Source organism: Cenococcum geophilum, assembly GCF_001692895.1.
Source record: "Cenococcum geophilum 1.58 unplaced genomic scaffold K441scaffold_63, whole genome shotgun sequence".
In the NCBI taxonomy this organism is placed as follows: Eukaryota; Fungi; Ascomycota; class Dothideomycetes; order Gloniales; family Gloniaceae; genus Cenococcum; species Cenococcum geophilum.
The window spans coordinates 476,942-490,524 of record NW_027137621.1 but is presented as its reverse complement, the minus strand read 5'-3'; the positions used below and the strand labels follow the sequence as shown (position 1 = coordinate 490,524).

General features: G+C 32.7%; 2 protein-coding genes across 2 annotated transcripts; one reads left to right on the top strand and one right to left on the bottom strand.

The window, feature by feature from the left end:
* Positions 1–992: 992 nt before the first annotated feature.
* On the bottom strand, positions 993–1,238 carry K441DRAFT_586618 (uncharacterized protein; the record flags this gene model as incomplete). Its single annotated transcript, XM_067644640.1, has 1 exon — positions 993–1,238. A coding segment is annotated over one exon (246 nt), but the record flags the coding sequence as incomplete, so codon positions are not given.
* Positions 1,239–12,983: 11,745 nt separating this feature from the next.
* On the top strand, positions 12,984–13,160 carry K441DRAFT_586574 (uncharacterized protein; the record flags this gene model as incomplete). The annotated part of the gene is made up of 1 exon (XM_067644636.1): positions 12,984–13,160. A coding segment is annotated over one exon (177 nt), but the record flags the coding sequence as incomplete, so codon positions are not given.
* Positions 13,161–13,583: the final 423 nt, after the last annotated feature.

The window sequence follows — 13,583 nt, the reverse complement described above, 5'->3', positions numbered from 1 at the left end:
TATTATAGAAGGATATATACGCAAGTCCAACGTTTCTATAGCGGCTAAAATTGTTATTATAGAGCCTATAGAATTACTTAATAGCAAAACTCATAATATATAGTTTATAACTCTTAGGTTTAACGAGCGTGTTTTCTTCTTAGTTAGATCCGGTACTAAGATTAAGCTTTTTAAATTGTCCTAATAGTTGCGTGTAATTTTCTATACTAGATATTCTTTGCTAGGATTAAGAATAGAAAGGCCAAAAGTCTAAAACTTATAGGTAGACATATAGGGCAGCCTAAAAGGCAGAAGTCTCGGCATATTATATAAACTTTTATATTTAGCGGGCCGTATATTATTTATAGCTACCGATATAGAGATCTATAAGGCGTACTATGCTCGCTATAAAGCGTACTAGCTATTTATAAGGCGTATATGCTATCTATAAGGCGTATATACTAGCTTCTAACCCCCTCTATTTCGTCCACATTATTTATTACTATCTACATTTCGTAGTATAATCTACGTTAGTTAAGCAACTTAGTATAACTTCCCCTTTCTTTTATCTCTCCGTTTTCTAAGAAAATAATTTTATTAGCACCCTTAACAATACTAAGACGATAAGTAATAGTTAAAATTGTTTAACCTTTCCCCCAACTTTTAAGCGATTCGTAAATTAATTTCTCCGTTATATTATCTATAGCAGACGTAGCTTCGTTAAGAAGCCAAATCTTTAAATTTTTAAAAAAGGCCCTTGCGATAGTAATGCGTTAACGCTTACCGCCTAAAAGTTTAATACCTCCTTCCCTAACCACTATGTTATATCTAGTATTATAATATATAATCCGTTTATATATAGAAGCGGCTTTATAGCTTTCCGTAATTTTAGTATTATTAGTATAGAGCCCATACAATACGATTTCCCTAATTAACTTATTTAATACTTTAAGATTTTAGGGTATAACTACTATATCTTCTCATAGACTTCTTAGTATAACATTACTAATATTTTAGCCATTAATTTTAATGCTTCCTTTACTAGGGTTAATAAACCGCTTTAGGAGATTAAGAAGTGTAGACTTACTACTCCCGGTTAATCTAATAAGCGTAATAGTCTTTCCGCCCTTAACTATAAAACTAATCTTCTTTACCGTTGGCTCCTCGTCGGCGTAAGAAAATAAGATATTATTAAATTTAACGCGACCGGCGGTAACCTTAAGGTATATTACTCCTTCTTTATTAACGATAGATAGCTTAGTTTAAAGAAGTTTGGAAAAGTATTCTTCTGCAATAAGGCAACCTATTAGCATATTATACGTTTATATAAGATAGCCTATAAACATAAATGTGTTTAGCTAGGAACTAATTAAAATAAATAAGCCGCCCACACTTGCGGTATTTTACGTAAGGTAAAGAAGTAAGACTAGTACTAAAATTGCTAGGCTAATTGCTTTTAATCCCTCTCCTAATAGACTAGTAAAAAGTTATAAACACTTTATCCATAATCCTAGTTTATTACTATCTATTAATATAGAGGAATATCCGTGCTACTCCTAATCTTAATAATTAGCTATTTTTACTAGATCCTAGTATATAACTATGTCGTACTTAATCTAGCTTTCCTTATACCTATTCGTACTATATCTTAATACATTTAAAAAAGCTTAGGATTCTTAACGAGCTTAGTCCAAATATAAATAACGATTACGTTAATTATAATAAGTCCTATATATGCATCAATAAAGTGCGAGAAATAAACTATAAAGGTAATAATGTTAATTGCAGAAGGTATTAAATTAAGGATTAGACTGTCCGCAAGATGGATATACCGTTCTTCTAAGACTATAACCTCTAAGACTTCCTTAGAGCTGTTATTGCTATAGAAGTCCATTAAGAGTATTATAACGTGTCTTAAGGCGTGCTCTTTTAGGTTACGTATTAAATATTCTATAACGTGCCCCTTTATATATAAGTTAAACCGGTTTAAAATAAAGGTAAGTAGCGTTATTACCTATAAGACAAATTCTAGAATAGGAATAGAACCTTTAGCGGTTAGTTAATGCTACTTAGAAAGGACAAAAATATAAACTAGATCTATCTATAGTAGCATTTATAAGTGCACCCGTTTATATTAATGGCAATATCGCTAGTAGCCTAGCTAAGACTTATAGGACACCTACTAGGCAAAGCAACAACTATATTTTTAAGTCCTTTGGCTATAGGTACGGTATAACTACTAAGAGATCCTCTATACAATCCCGCCAGCTTTTAATATTACTAGCTTAGGGCTACTTAAGTAGCGGTTCCACTTCGCTCGCTAGGTAAGGTATTCTATATAGGATAGAGAGCCTAACCAACAGAAACATCCCCAAAACCGGTATTATAAGGCGTATAACTTAGTAGACGTTAATTAATTAGTTAATGGCGAGGACGATAAAACGGGCGACTTTAAGGGTATAGGTAATTAGGCAAGAGCTAAAATAAAAATACCTTAGGTGAATTAATTTGAGTTAAAAAAGGATCTAAATAGTACTCTATATAAGTATCGAACTTTCTATAAAGACCTAAACATCTAGTTAGTATAGAACAATAATTTTATATAGGGACGTTATATACATGCGTGTAGAGTAATTTGCTAGTATATAGCCTGGAGAATACCTTCTGTACCTTACCTATTATTAGATAAGCTTATAGTTGTAGAATTTAGATACTTATATAGCTGGCTATAATTTCTACCACCATCTATAATACCTAAGTTAGCCGCTTCCTATATATAACTAGTAATAACTACAATCTTATAGATTGCACGGTATAGTAAAGGAAAGAAACAACCAGAAGGACGGAATAAATATAGTTAATAGTCTTAAATAGCTGCATAATTTATGGTTTTATAAAATAAGATATATTTACTATTATAATTTTTTAAGTAAGATAGCCTGCCAAACCTTTTGCACTTAGTCTCCCCTAAATAGTTAAAGAACTAAAAATAAGATAAAATTGTTACTAAAACCCAATATTAGATTAGGGCCTAAATACCAAATAAGAACGTATGTGGAGCAAAATTATCTAACGGATAGGGACTAGGATAGTAACAACTCTTAGTTAGTATCTAGTAGAGCGTAGGCGTGTATAGTAGATTCTATATACGTTAGGGGAGTTAGAATAAGGTGGATAGAGGAGGGCTATATAGCAAACTAGTATTAAGTAGTATTGATCTAACGCTTTAGAATAGAATCCCCCTTCCACTAAATACCCGCTTTATATTGGTTTTTTACCCGCCTTGTATATCCTTGCCCTAGCTATTTATTACTTATTCCTGCTCTTTATAGGATCCTAAGGCAGCTTATATGGTGTTTTGGGTTTAATACTTAATTAGTTTATAGGATCCTAAGGCTTATCTAGCGTCTTAGATTAACTATTTAATTAGCTTGCCTCTTATTATACTAAAACTTAAATAAGTATTTATATTGACTATTTATAACTAAAACTAACCAGATAGAATTGTGCCCTAGGATTATGCCCTAGAGAAATTACTCTTAATAGCCTGTAATATACGCCACTGAAAAACCTTATTATATATTAGGGATATCTTCACTTCCCGTAGCTCGTCTACTATATAGTTTTAAACCTCCCCCTAGATAAGTAGAGGAACCCATAACTAAGAGTTATAGGTTTTAGTAAGATCCTTAGCTTTATTACGCAATAAGAGCTGCCTAGTGTTAACTAAGACTTATAGTGCGCACAATATATAGCTTACTAGGAAGTATCTCTATTCTTTCTCTATATATCCTACAGCGGTACGTATATTTAGGCTAGACTTATAAGACATAGTGGCGTTAAAACGGAAGATTAGGACGATATAATATGACTTAAGTAGAGTTATAAGACGAAGACCTAACTATTCTAACTAATTATATCGCTTTAACTAATCTAACTATTTTAACTATCCTAACTATTCTAACTATTCTAACCGTTCTAACCGGTATAACCCGCTTACTATCCCCAGACGCCACTAATAAAGCCTTAAGTTAGTATAAAAATCCCACCCCTAGCAACTTTTGCCTTAATACGCCTTCCTATATCCCCAATACTTATAAATAAGGGATAACCAAGCTATAGAGGTTAAGATGCCGATTATGGCCCCATAATAATATAAGCGTTAAATTTAGCTTAATTAATTGGCTAGTTCTTATCGATAACTATTAAACGCGAATTAACGGGTTAAGGGATAAGTACGGTTTTAATATAAAATGCTCTTAACTAATCGCTATAAGCGCTATAAACGCTATAACAGATACTACCCTAGCCTAAGTACTAGCGTAAAGAAGCGGATACTTAAACGGCTTTAGATATTAGAGTTTCTATCTCTAATCCTGTTACTTTCCTACAATTTGTAATTCTAAAAACCTATATATTCCGATAAAGATATCACCGCAAACGTTATAATGCACACCCACTACCTTATATTAGAGGATTTCTTTAAAGGTTAAATGATTTACTTACTAAGAGGTAATAATCCGTCTAAGATAAGATAAGGAGAATTAAACTTACTATAGCTGGAAAAAAGCTAATAGTTGCACTAAGTATAATTATCCGCGATGCTTTATCTAACTAGATCTATTTTACTATAACTTAGGAAGATACATTACAGTTTAGACGCGTGCGCCACTCCCACTTTATAATAAGTTGGGCTGTAGTAAATGGAACCTACACCGAGACGCTTTCTAAAGCTGTTAAGACGCGTACTAAAAGTCGGCTTAATATTAAGAATAATAGCACTATACCAAAAGGCTAGAGTAGGGAAGGGAATAAAATAGCGACAATAAGCACCTAGCGTACTAGGCGGGGGCTTTAGCGGTATTACTTATAGGAGTTCTATAGACTTATAACCTAGTTCTCTATTAGTGGATTCCTTTAATATAGTGGCCTTATAAACCTAAATAACCAATATAAGCAATAATAGAGACTCTAGTAACTAAGTTATTGGCTATAATAAGTCTTAGGGTAGGTAGACTTTTCGGAGCTTTTTATACTGCTAAATAAGAAGCCTAATAGCGAGTTTAGGAAAAATAAAAAGGAGGAGCACCTAAAGCAAAAGATGCTCCTAGAAGTGGCTTGGCTAGTAGTACTAATAAAGTATAATATAGAATAGTATAAAGTAATAAAAGAACTATATATAGAAATACGTAGCGTAGGCAAACTAATAATCGTGTATTTTATAACTGAAATAACTAAAAGCGGTAAAGGGGGAAGGTAACTATATCCTCGCCCTAGTTAACCTGCCGCCCTTATATCTGTGCTAGCGATACTAGAACTTATAGGGAAGTGGCCTTAAATATCCTATCGCGACTTATAAAAGAACTAATATAATATTGGAAATGCTTTTCTAGGGGGTAATATACTATCTCCTAAGGTAAACAAAGTTAGTATAAGACTGTAGATGTATTAGGGCAGGCGGGATGGGCTGACTTTAGGGGGCTAGGGGAGGTATTTTACGCAGTAACCACTAAATCCTAGACGTAGCGCACCGCGACTACTAAATTATAGACGCCTTTGTACTGTAACCACTAAATTATAGATACCTTTATACCGCGACTACTAAATTATAGGATATGCTAAAAATTAGAGCCGCTACTTACGGCCAACGTAGTAATTACCGCCTTTTTTAGCTAAGCACATTCGAATCCAAATCTATAGCTTTAACATAGTTATTATCCCTTAATTAAAGATTAAATAAGCCAGAAATTATAAATAAGGATTAAAATCTGTAAGTAAATATTAAAGTAATACTAAGTTATAACTAAATCCGGCGCCTAGGATAAAACTCTATAATGTCTAAGAAATACTAATTAATACTAGTTAAAGACACGGTTAGATAGCTGCTATTAAGTAGGAAAGGTTATATAAAAACGAGCCGCTGCCTTACTCCTAAGCAGTTAAATCGGTATATAACGAGTCCTACTTAACCTTTAATCCTTCTTATAAGTCGGGCGTAAGGCTTAAAGGCTAAGTTCTATTAATAGTTACCTTATACGTATAAGAGCTGTCCGCCTCTTTAGGTATACTATTAGGCTAACTTACGTTTTAAGTGTATATATATAAAGTAGACGCAATAATAGATTTAGTACTTTTTAGTTATTAAGCCTCCATTATACTAACACCCTAAATTAACTAGATATACTATAAAACTAAAATAAGGTCAGTAATATATATATAGCTAGATAATTACTAGAAAATGCTATTCTAAACGGTAATAAATAACTCCGCCGCGAGTGTTTTCTAGTAGTTGGATATAATGCGCTAGGTAGTTATATACTTAGCATATAGTAATAAGAATTAAGAGTATATTGCTAAATATATAGTATATAGGGAGCGCCTTATTGTTAGATAAATAAAAGCTTTATTAGGGTATAGGCTGTTTCTTAATTAAATTTTGCTCTTATTTACATGTTCAGTTTTCCAGTTCTTTTAGCATTAGTAAGGTAACTAGCCCTAAATTTAAATTGCGTTATATAAAGGTTAAGATTTTTTCTAAGTTAAAGATATAAGTTCTCTTACCCTTAAAGTCTATAGATATTAGAAGGAGTAGTTACTAGACCTATCCAATAAGAACTCTACCCGTTTTATCTTATAGCTTCTATAAGATTAAAGCATTATAGTCCTTAAAGGCGCAACCAATGCCATTTTAAAGTGGCCGCAAATTAATGACAATAAGGTTATGCCAGTTTTCTTTCCTTTAAGGAAAAAAAGCTCTACTTACTAATACCTTTAAAGTTCATAAATGCCCTTATTAGTTCTACTAGGGATAGTAGTTTCTAAGTCTTATATGTTAAAGAACACGATTTCCCTTAATATGCCCTATTTTTAATTAGATAATTACCGGATTAGAAGCAGCTAGCTAATAACAACAATATTATTACTATTAGTTGCTATTACCTTAGAGAAGACATTAATTAGAGATAGATTGTATAGTACAACCTAGCCCTTTAAAAGGAAGAGACTAATAGCATATCTATTATTAAAGCATGCGGAGGGGATATATAAGTAATCGCGCCTACTAATTAAGCCAGCTCTTATTAAAATTAGTATTATTTAAAATGGGTAGCTAAGACAATTAAGTCCAACTCCTACTATTAGAGAAGGGAAAGTAATAGTGGTTTATTATATGTAGAATAGGAATAAGCCTATTTAATAAGTAGCAAGATATAACTTATTTGCGTTATTTAAGATATATTTTATCTAATCTCTTTATTAAGAGTCCTAAAGCTATAACTATTAACCCTAGCCCGCTCCAAACATAAGATTATTAAAGGGAACGTTAGCGGCGCAAGGTTCCATCCTAAATTTAAAAATCCCCTTACTATAACCCCCTAGTTTACCTGCCGGAAACTCTATTTACGGAGCCATATATCTAAAATCCCCTTTAGCACTATTTCTACTAAACCTAACCGTAGTGGTACTTGGTAACCCTAACCTAAAGTCCCTTCTAGCTTTAGGTTTAATAGAAAAATTGGTGTATAGATCTATAGTAAATCCAAAACCCTTTTTAGTAGCGCTCGGTGCTATAAAGAACTTAAACACCCTTCTACCCCCTTATGCTTTAGGTTTAATTGCACATAGCGTAGTACTTAGTGCTATAGTGAATTTAAAGTCTCCTCTTATAAAAGACGTTGGGATAGGCATCTAAGTGCTGTCTTCGGCTTTTAAAGTTAAGGGGCCCATTTCAGCGCTTAGAGGAATAAATTCTCCTTAGCCACCGCTATTAAAGCTAGGTTTTAGCGAGTTTGTATAAGGTATATAAACAGTAAAGTCTTCCGTTTATTTTATTTAATTACTAGCCTCCGCTAATTGCGAGTTTATATCTTATAAGCATTTCTAAAATAATATAATCTTATAACATATTCTTCTTAATATACGTTATAAATAGTATAAATATTTAAGTCCGTGATAAAGCTTCCATACTATAAGCTTTCCGCTTATATTAAAGAAGACCAGCAGAAGAGTTAAATTGGTGGCTATACGGTAGGCACGTATCCTAGTTAAAATAACGCTTTAGAATCTTATATCCAAACCCCTTTATAGTTTTAATATACTTATAATACAAATCTAGACGCTGGTAAATTTTATTATAATCTTTAATAGGATAATCCCACCCTCCTTTTAACTTTAAGGGTCGAAAATATCTAACTCCTATATAATGCTTAAGGGCGAGAATATAACCGGTAACGGCCTTAGTAAAGGCGGCTTCGTCCACTTATATTATGGGTAATAGCCTAAACATCTCCTCTAAAACACTAACTCGCGTAGTAAGATCTTTATACAATATAAATAAACAGTATTATAGGTCGGCATCTTTTCTCTTTAATAGATATTGACGTTTAGCACGTCGGGGGTAAGGTGGAGGTGTTTTAACGGATGTATTTATTATATACATTAGTTTCTTTATAAATGTTAGTATATATGCCGTTTGTAGCGTACGAAGAGCTACTTACTATTATCTCTATTTAAAAGCTATCGGATATGTTTAACAGGCGGGCGGTTAGTAGAATATTATAAGTGTATATGCCAAGGTTTACCTAGCCTACGTCTAAGGTCTTACCGTCTAGGGGCTAAGGCTTAGTGCGTTAAGTTAGGCGGAATTTAGCAGCGCTGACCGCCTAATTCTGGCTATAACTAAGCCACGAGCCGGATATATATAATGACTAGACTTATTGCTAAGTTTAGAACACATCAAATACTTTATTAAAGATAGTTTGGTTTCTCTACCCTAAATACTTATTTATAGTACATCTATAAAGAAGAGAGTTATATATGCCCTTTACCAGCAATACGCAGCCCCCTTCGCGTTTATTAAATAATTTCCTCCTTTACCTTCTTATGCATATTTAAGTAAGCCTCTTAGTTTAATATGTCTTTATAGTCGCCTAGAAGAAATTCTTATATAAGCTTTTTAGGCCTCTATATAGACCTATAGAGGCGCACCGCAGTTTTTATTAAGCCTGTATTTACTATAATAGAAAATTAGTTATGCATTAATGGCTTAGGTGTTTGCTCTTACATTATAACAACGTTTACTAGATATCTTTTCTGCGTCTTCTAGTATTTCGTATACTAAGCTCTTACGGTATAGCGGAGATAAGTATACTTATAGTAAACCTAGGTATAATTATACATTGCTAGTAGCAAATAAAAGGGAATAGATATTAAAGGATATTAAATAACAGCAATAAAATTGAGCATTTTATTTTTAAATAAAAAGGATCACTAATTAAAAGAACGTATGTCGCTTTAAGCGTTAGAAAAGTAGGGTACCTAAGATCCCTATTACTACTAAAGAGTGCTAGAAATTAATAAAGTATTTATATAAGAGCTTATATCACGCAACACTATATAGGGCCCTCTAGATAAATACTAGATAAGTATTAAGTACATCCCCTCTACTATTTTAAGCTACCGGGATCTATTACTAATACTGTTAAATCTAGTACGCATACTATAATTAGATTAGATCTTAATATGGGGCTCCTTATACTAGTGCTTATAGTATAAAGCGTCTATAATTTAATAGTCCCGGTACAAAAGTGTCTATAATTTAGTGGTTATAATGCGAAGGCGTCTATAATTTAGTAGTTGCGGTGCAAAGGTATTTAGAATTTAGTAGGCACTATAAGCTACTAAACTATTTAGGGTTCTGCTATAAATTAGATAAGAGCTAATTAAGAAGCTAATATTACTTTCTTTCCTCTTAATATTATCCCGGATATAATCTAAGCTAAATCGCGAGAGATCCTTAAGGTTAGATAACCCAAGCCTTATTCTGCGACTCCCTACATTCTATAAGCCTTAGATATAATCGTTTAATAGGCTTAGTAGGAGCTAATTGGATTCATCCCCAAAGCTTATTACCCATTTAAGAAAATAAGCCATCTTAAAACCGAAACAATTTAGGAGTATATATACTCTAAATAATAGCAATAAGTATAGCGCGTATTCCCTATAAGCATTATAGGTAATTAATATAGCCCTTTTTCCCCACTTACTCCTTTTACCTATATAATGTTTCCTAAATATAAAACTCTTTAAAACTTCTAAAGGTTTAGCTTAGCAGTCCGCTCCCTAACAGTCTATCTTTTTAACTTTTTATATTCTACTCTTCTACTATCTAGAACGCAAAATAGTAGGACGCCTTACGCTTTAAATAGAAACTAGGGTTCTATATTAGGAATGCTTATATTATTATATTAATCATTAATACGCCAGATCATTCTATATATAATATTAGTATTAGCGCCACGTTAATACGTGGAAACTTTATATCCCGCCTCCTCTTAGTAGTCTATATCTTTAATTCTACATCTTTCTATATTTTAAACCTCTTTAATATCGCATATAAACTTAGCCGTCTACTTTTAACCACTAACTGCTACAATAGAATGGAAATAGGTAAGTAAAAGGATACTCTGCCCTATAGTTATTAGAGTTAATAGTCCACTTATAGAGGGGCAGCTACTAAATTAGAAAATTTACGTGTATAACTATAACAATTATATAAGAAGTTTTGTTTAAGTAGGGCACTTAAACTAACACTAAAAATCCCGTAAGTCTCTACTCTATTTAACCGTAGTGTATATTCCTAACTCTTATAGACGCTAAAGAGCCGACTTACTATTACGACAAATGCTCTAGAGCTTTCTTTTAAGGTGACCTCCTTAAGTTACATAAGAGGCGTTATAAAAAAAGGACTGTTGCTAGCTATAGTTAAGACTTACAAATTTTAGTGCTAAGGAGAATAAGATTATACTTTCAATGCTCCTTAAAAAAACTTAAGTATAATAGCGATAGCGACAAACCTTGCCTAAGATGCTTACTAGCGGGTTTATAATACGTTTATAAGTAGAGGCGTAACTAGGCGACTCTCCTAAAAGAATTAAAGGAGGCTAAAAAACTAGTAAAAGAGATAGATAGGAGAATAACGGGAAATAAAGAGGATAAATCGATGCTAGGAGTTTAGTTCCACTCCCTATCCTTAGGTTTATCCACTATCCTATTTTCCTTAAACTCCTTAGCGGCCTTACCTAAATAACAGCATTACCTAGAACTAAATTTTCTCCTTAAAAGCATCTCCTAGTGCTAGATTTACTTATATTTAGGGTTCTTTAAAAAGACTAAAATATCGCTATACGGGTGCGGCCACGTAAGGGATAAGCACTATAGTAATATAGAGCATGGTTAGACTCCTTTAGGTTTTATACCTCTACAGATATACAATACTGCATTATATACCTCTTCCGTTACTTCTTAGCATTGTTCTTTAGTGCCTTTAGCTAATTTTAGTACGTATAAGCCCTCTATAATATGCGTAAAATATTAAATAAATATCTAACGTACTAGGAGAGTTCCCTTCACTAATAATAGAGGAAGGTGAATTATTTCCTAAAAGACATTTTGTTAATACTAATAATAGTAAAGTTATAAAATTCTAAGGTATCTTAAATATGCTAAAGCATTATATAATTACTCTTTGTACTAGATCCTATTAATTTAGGAAATATATTTTTATCTACTAAGCTTTATATAGTAGTGTGTTCGCAAGGTTAGTTTTATTAATCTACTTACTTAGTTAGTAAGTTATTAGTAGGGAATATACTATCTCTAAGACTTATAGAGTAATTAACTAAGAATTAAGTTAGTGCCCCTTATCTAAAAAGTATACTTCAACTACCCGATAATAAGAAGGTTGGCCGGGAAACCGCTCTTAGAGGCGTAGGAATAGTGTAATTAGTAGGCCGGTACGCAGGAACATAATACTATTTAACTTTACTTAATGTGGCTTAAAGGAGTATAGAGCCTTAACCTAAGCTATAGGAACACGTCCTTTAACTAAGCCTTTATTATATAACCTAACTGCTTTTAGGCGCTGCGGCTAACCCCACCACTTACCCTTCCTAGAACTTTAGAAGTTACACTAGTCCTTAGTTAAGTGACTAACGTTTAAAGCTCTAACTAACTAGCTAAATCCGTTGCAGATTAGACGAAGCTAATAACGACTTCTTAATATATATATAGAGGCTCTAGAGCTATGTTTAATAAAGCAGAGTTCTTATTCTTAATCGTCCTATTTAACACTAAATTACTCCCTTAAATATTGCTTAAGGCGTAGTTAAAACTAGAGAAACATGCTATCTAAGAGTGCTCTATTTAGCTTAGCGCAGCTTATAGATAGCGAGAAATATAGCAACTTAAAACTTATATACTAGGGGCTAAAGTTTAAAGTCTATAAAGTAATTATATGTACCTAATCTCCTATACTTGCAGCTGCCTATAATAGAGGCTTTTAGATAAAAGCTAATTAAACGTCTAGTGGAATTGACCCTAACTAACCAACTAATGGGTAGGAGGTAGCGACTAATATTATAAATATCAACGAGTTTGATTCCGGCACTATTAAGAAAATAATTTAATTTATATATAAGAGGGACTATAAGAATGGTAAGGAGGAGTAAGGATCTAATATTAACAACGCCGATGCCTTATTGCTATCTAAACTAAATAATAGCGGTGGCGATAATAAAGATATAATAATACGGCTAACGACGGCCTATATTATACTTCGTTACGTCTATATTAATATAATTGCCGATTACTATAATATACTATAGCTAAAAGAGCTTGCGAATATAAAAATCTAATATATTCTAGGAACTAGCTAGTCCGTAGATGGGTTTCCTAATATTATTAAGGATGTCTTTAGCCTAATAGGTGACTTAGTATTGCATAATATAATTACCTTAATAGCGGCTGAGTATATTAAAGAGCTTATTAAACTTAAGGACTTTATAGAGCTGGACGTTATAGGCGATTTTGCCATTAGCATTATACGGACAGCGATTACCGCATCTAAGGATATAGAGGAAAATTTTATACTAAAACTTTAAGCTATCTAGTCTCAGCTACAATAAATAGAATTACTGCTTTAATCCGCCAAGGTAAGGTATACCGCGGCTAAGCGTAAAAGCGAAAACATTAATAACTGTCTTAATACCCTCTGCACAACTAGGACCTATTATAATATTAGTTATAGAGCCGAGTTTATATGTTATATTAAGGACAGTAGTTATCTATCCGACCCTAATTACCCTTATATACTTTATTATAAAAGGTGCGAGCATTATATATAAGTAAAGATACATAGCTTAGGAGATCGGCTTAGGTAGGAAGTTATTATACAATACTTCTATTCCTTTCTCCGTTTGGGTTGATTTAAGAAATTCGAATATATATCTCGTTTATAGTCGGTCCGTTAGATATTATACAACTATATTATCCATCTCCTATTAGCCTCCCCTTACCTCACCTCTTACCTTACCCTTTATCTCATCCTTTACCTTACCCTCACCCTTACCCTCACCCTTATTTATTACCCCTCGCCCCCCTAAACGAATTACAAAATTCTAGTCATTGCATCTATTTTACTAAATACTAGAATAGGATTAGATAATAATAGACTAAAATAAAATAAAAAGTGGTAAAGAATAATAAGATAAGCGCGTAATAACTAGGAAAAGGTCTTATATATAAGGAACGTATAGTTCTAAATTTAC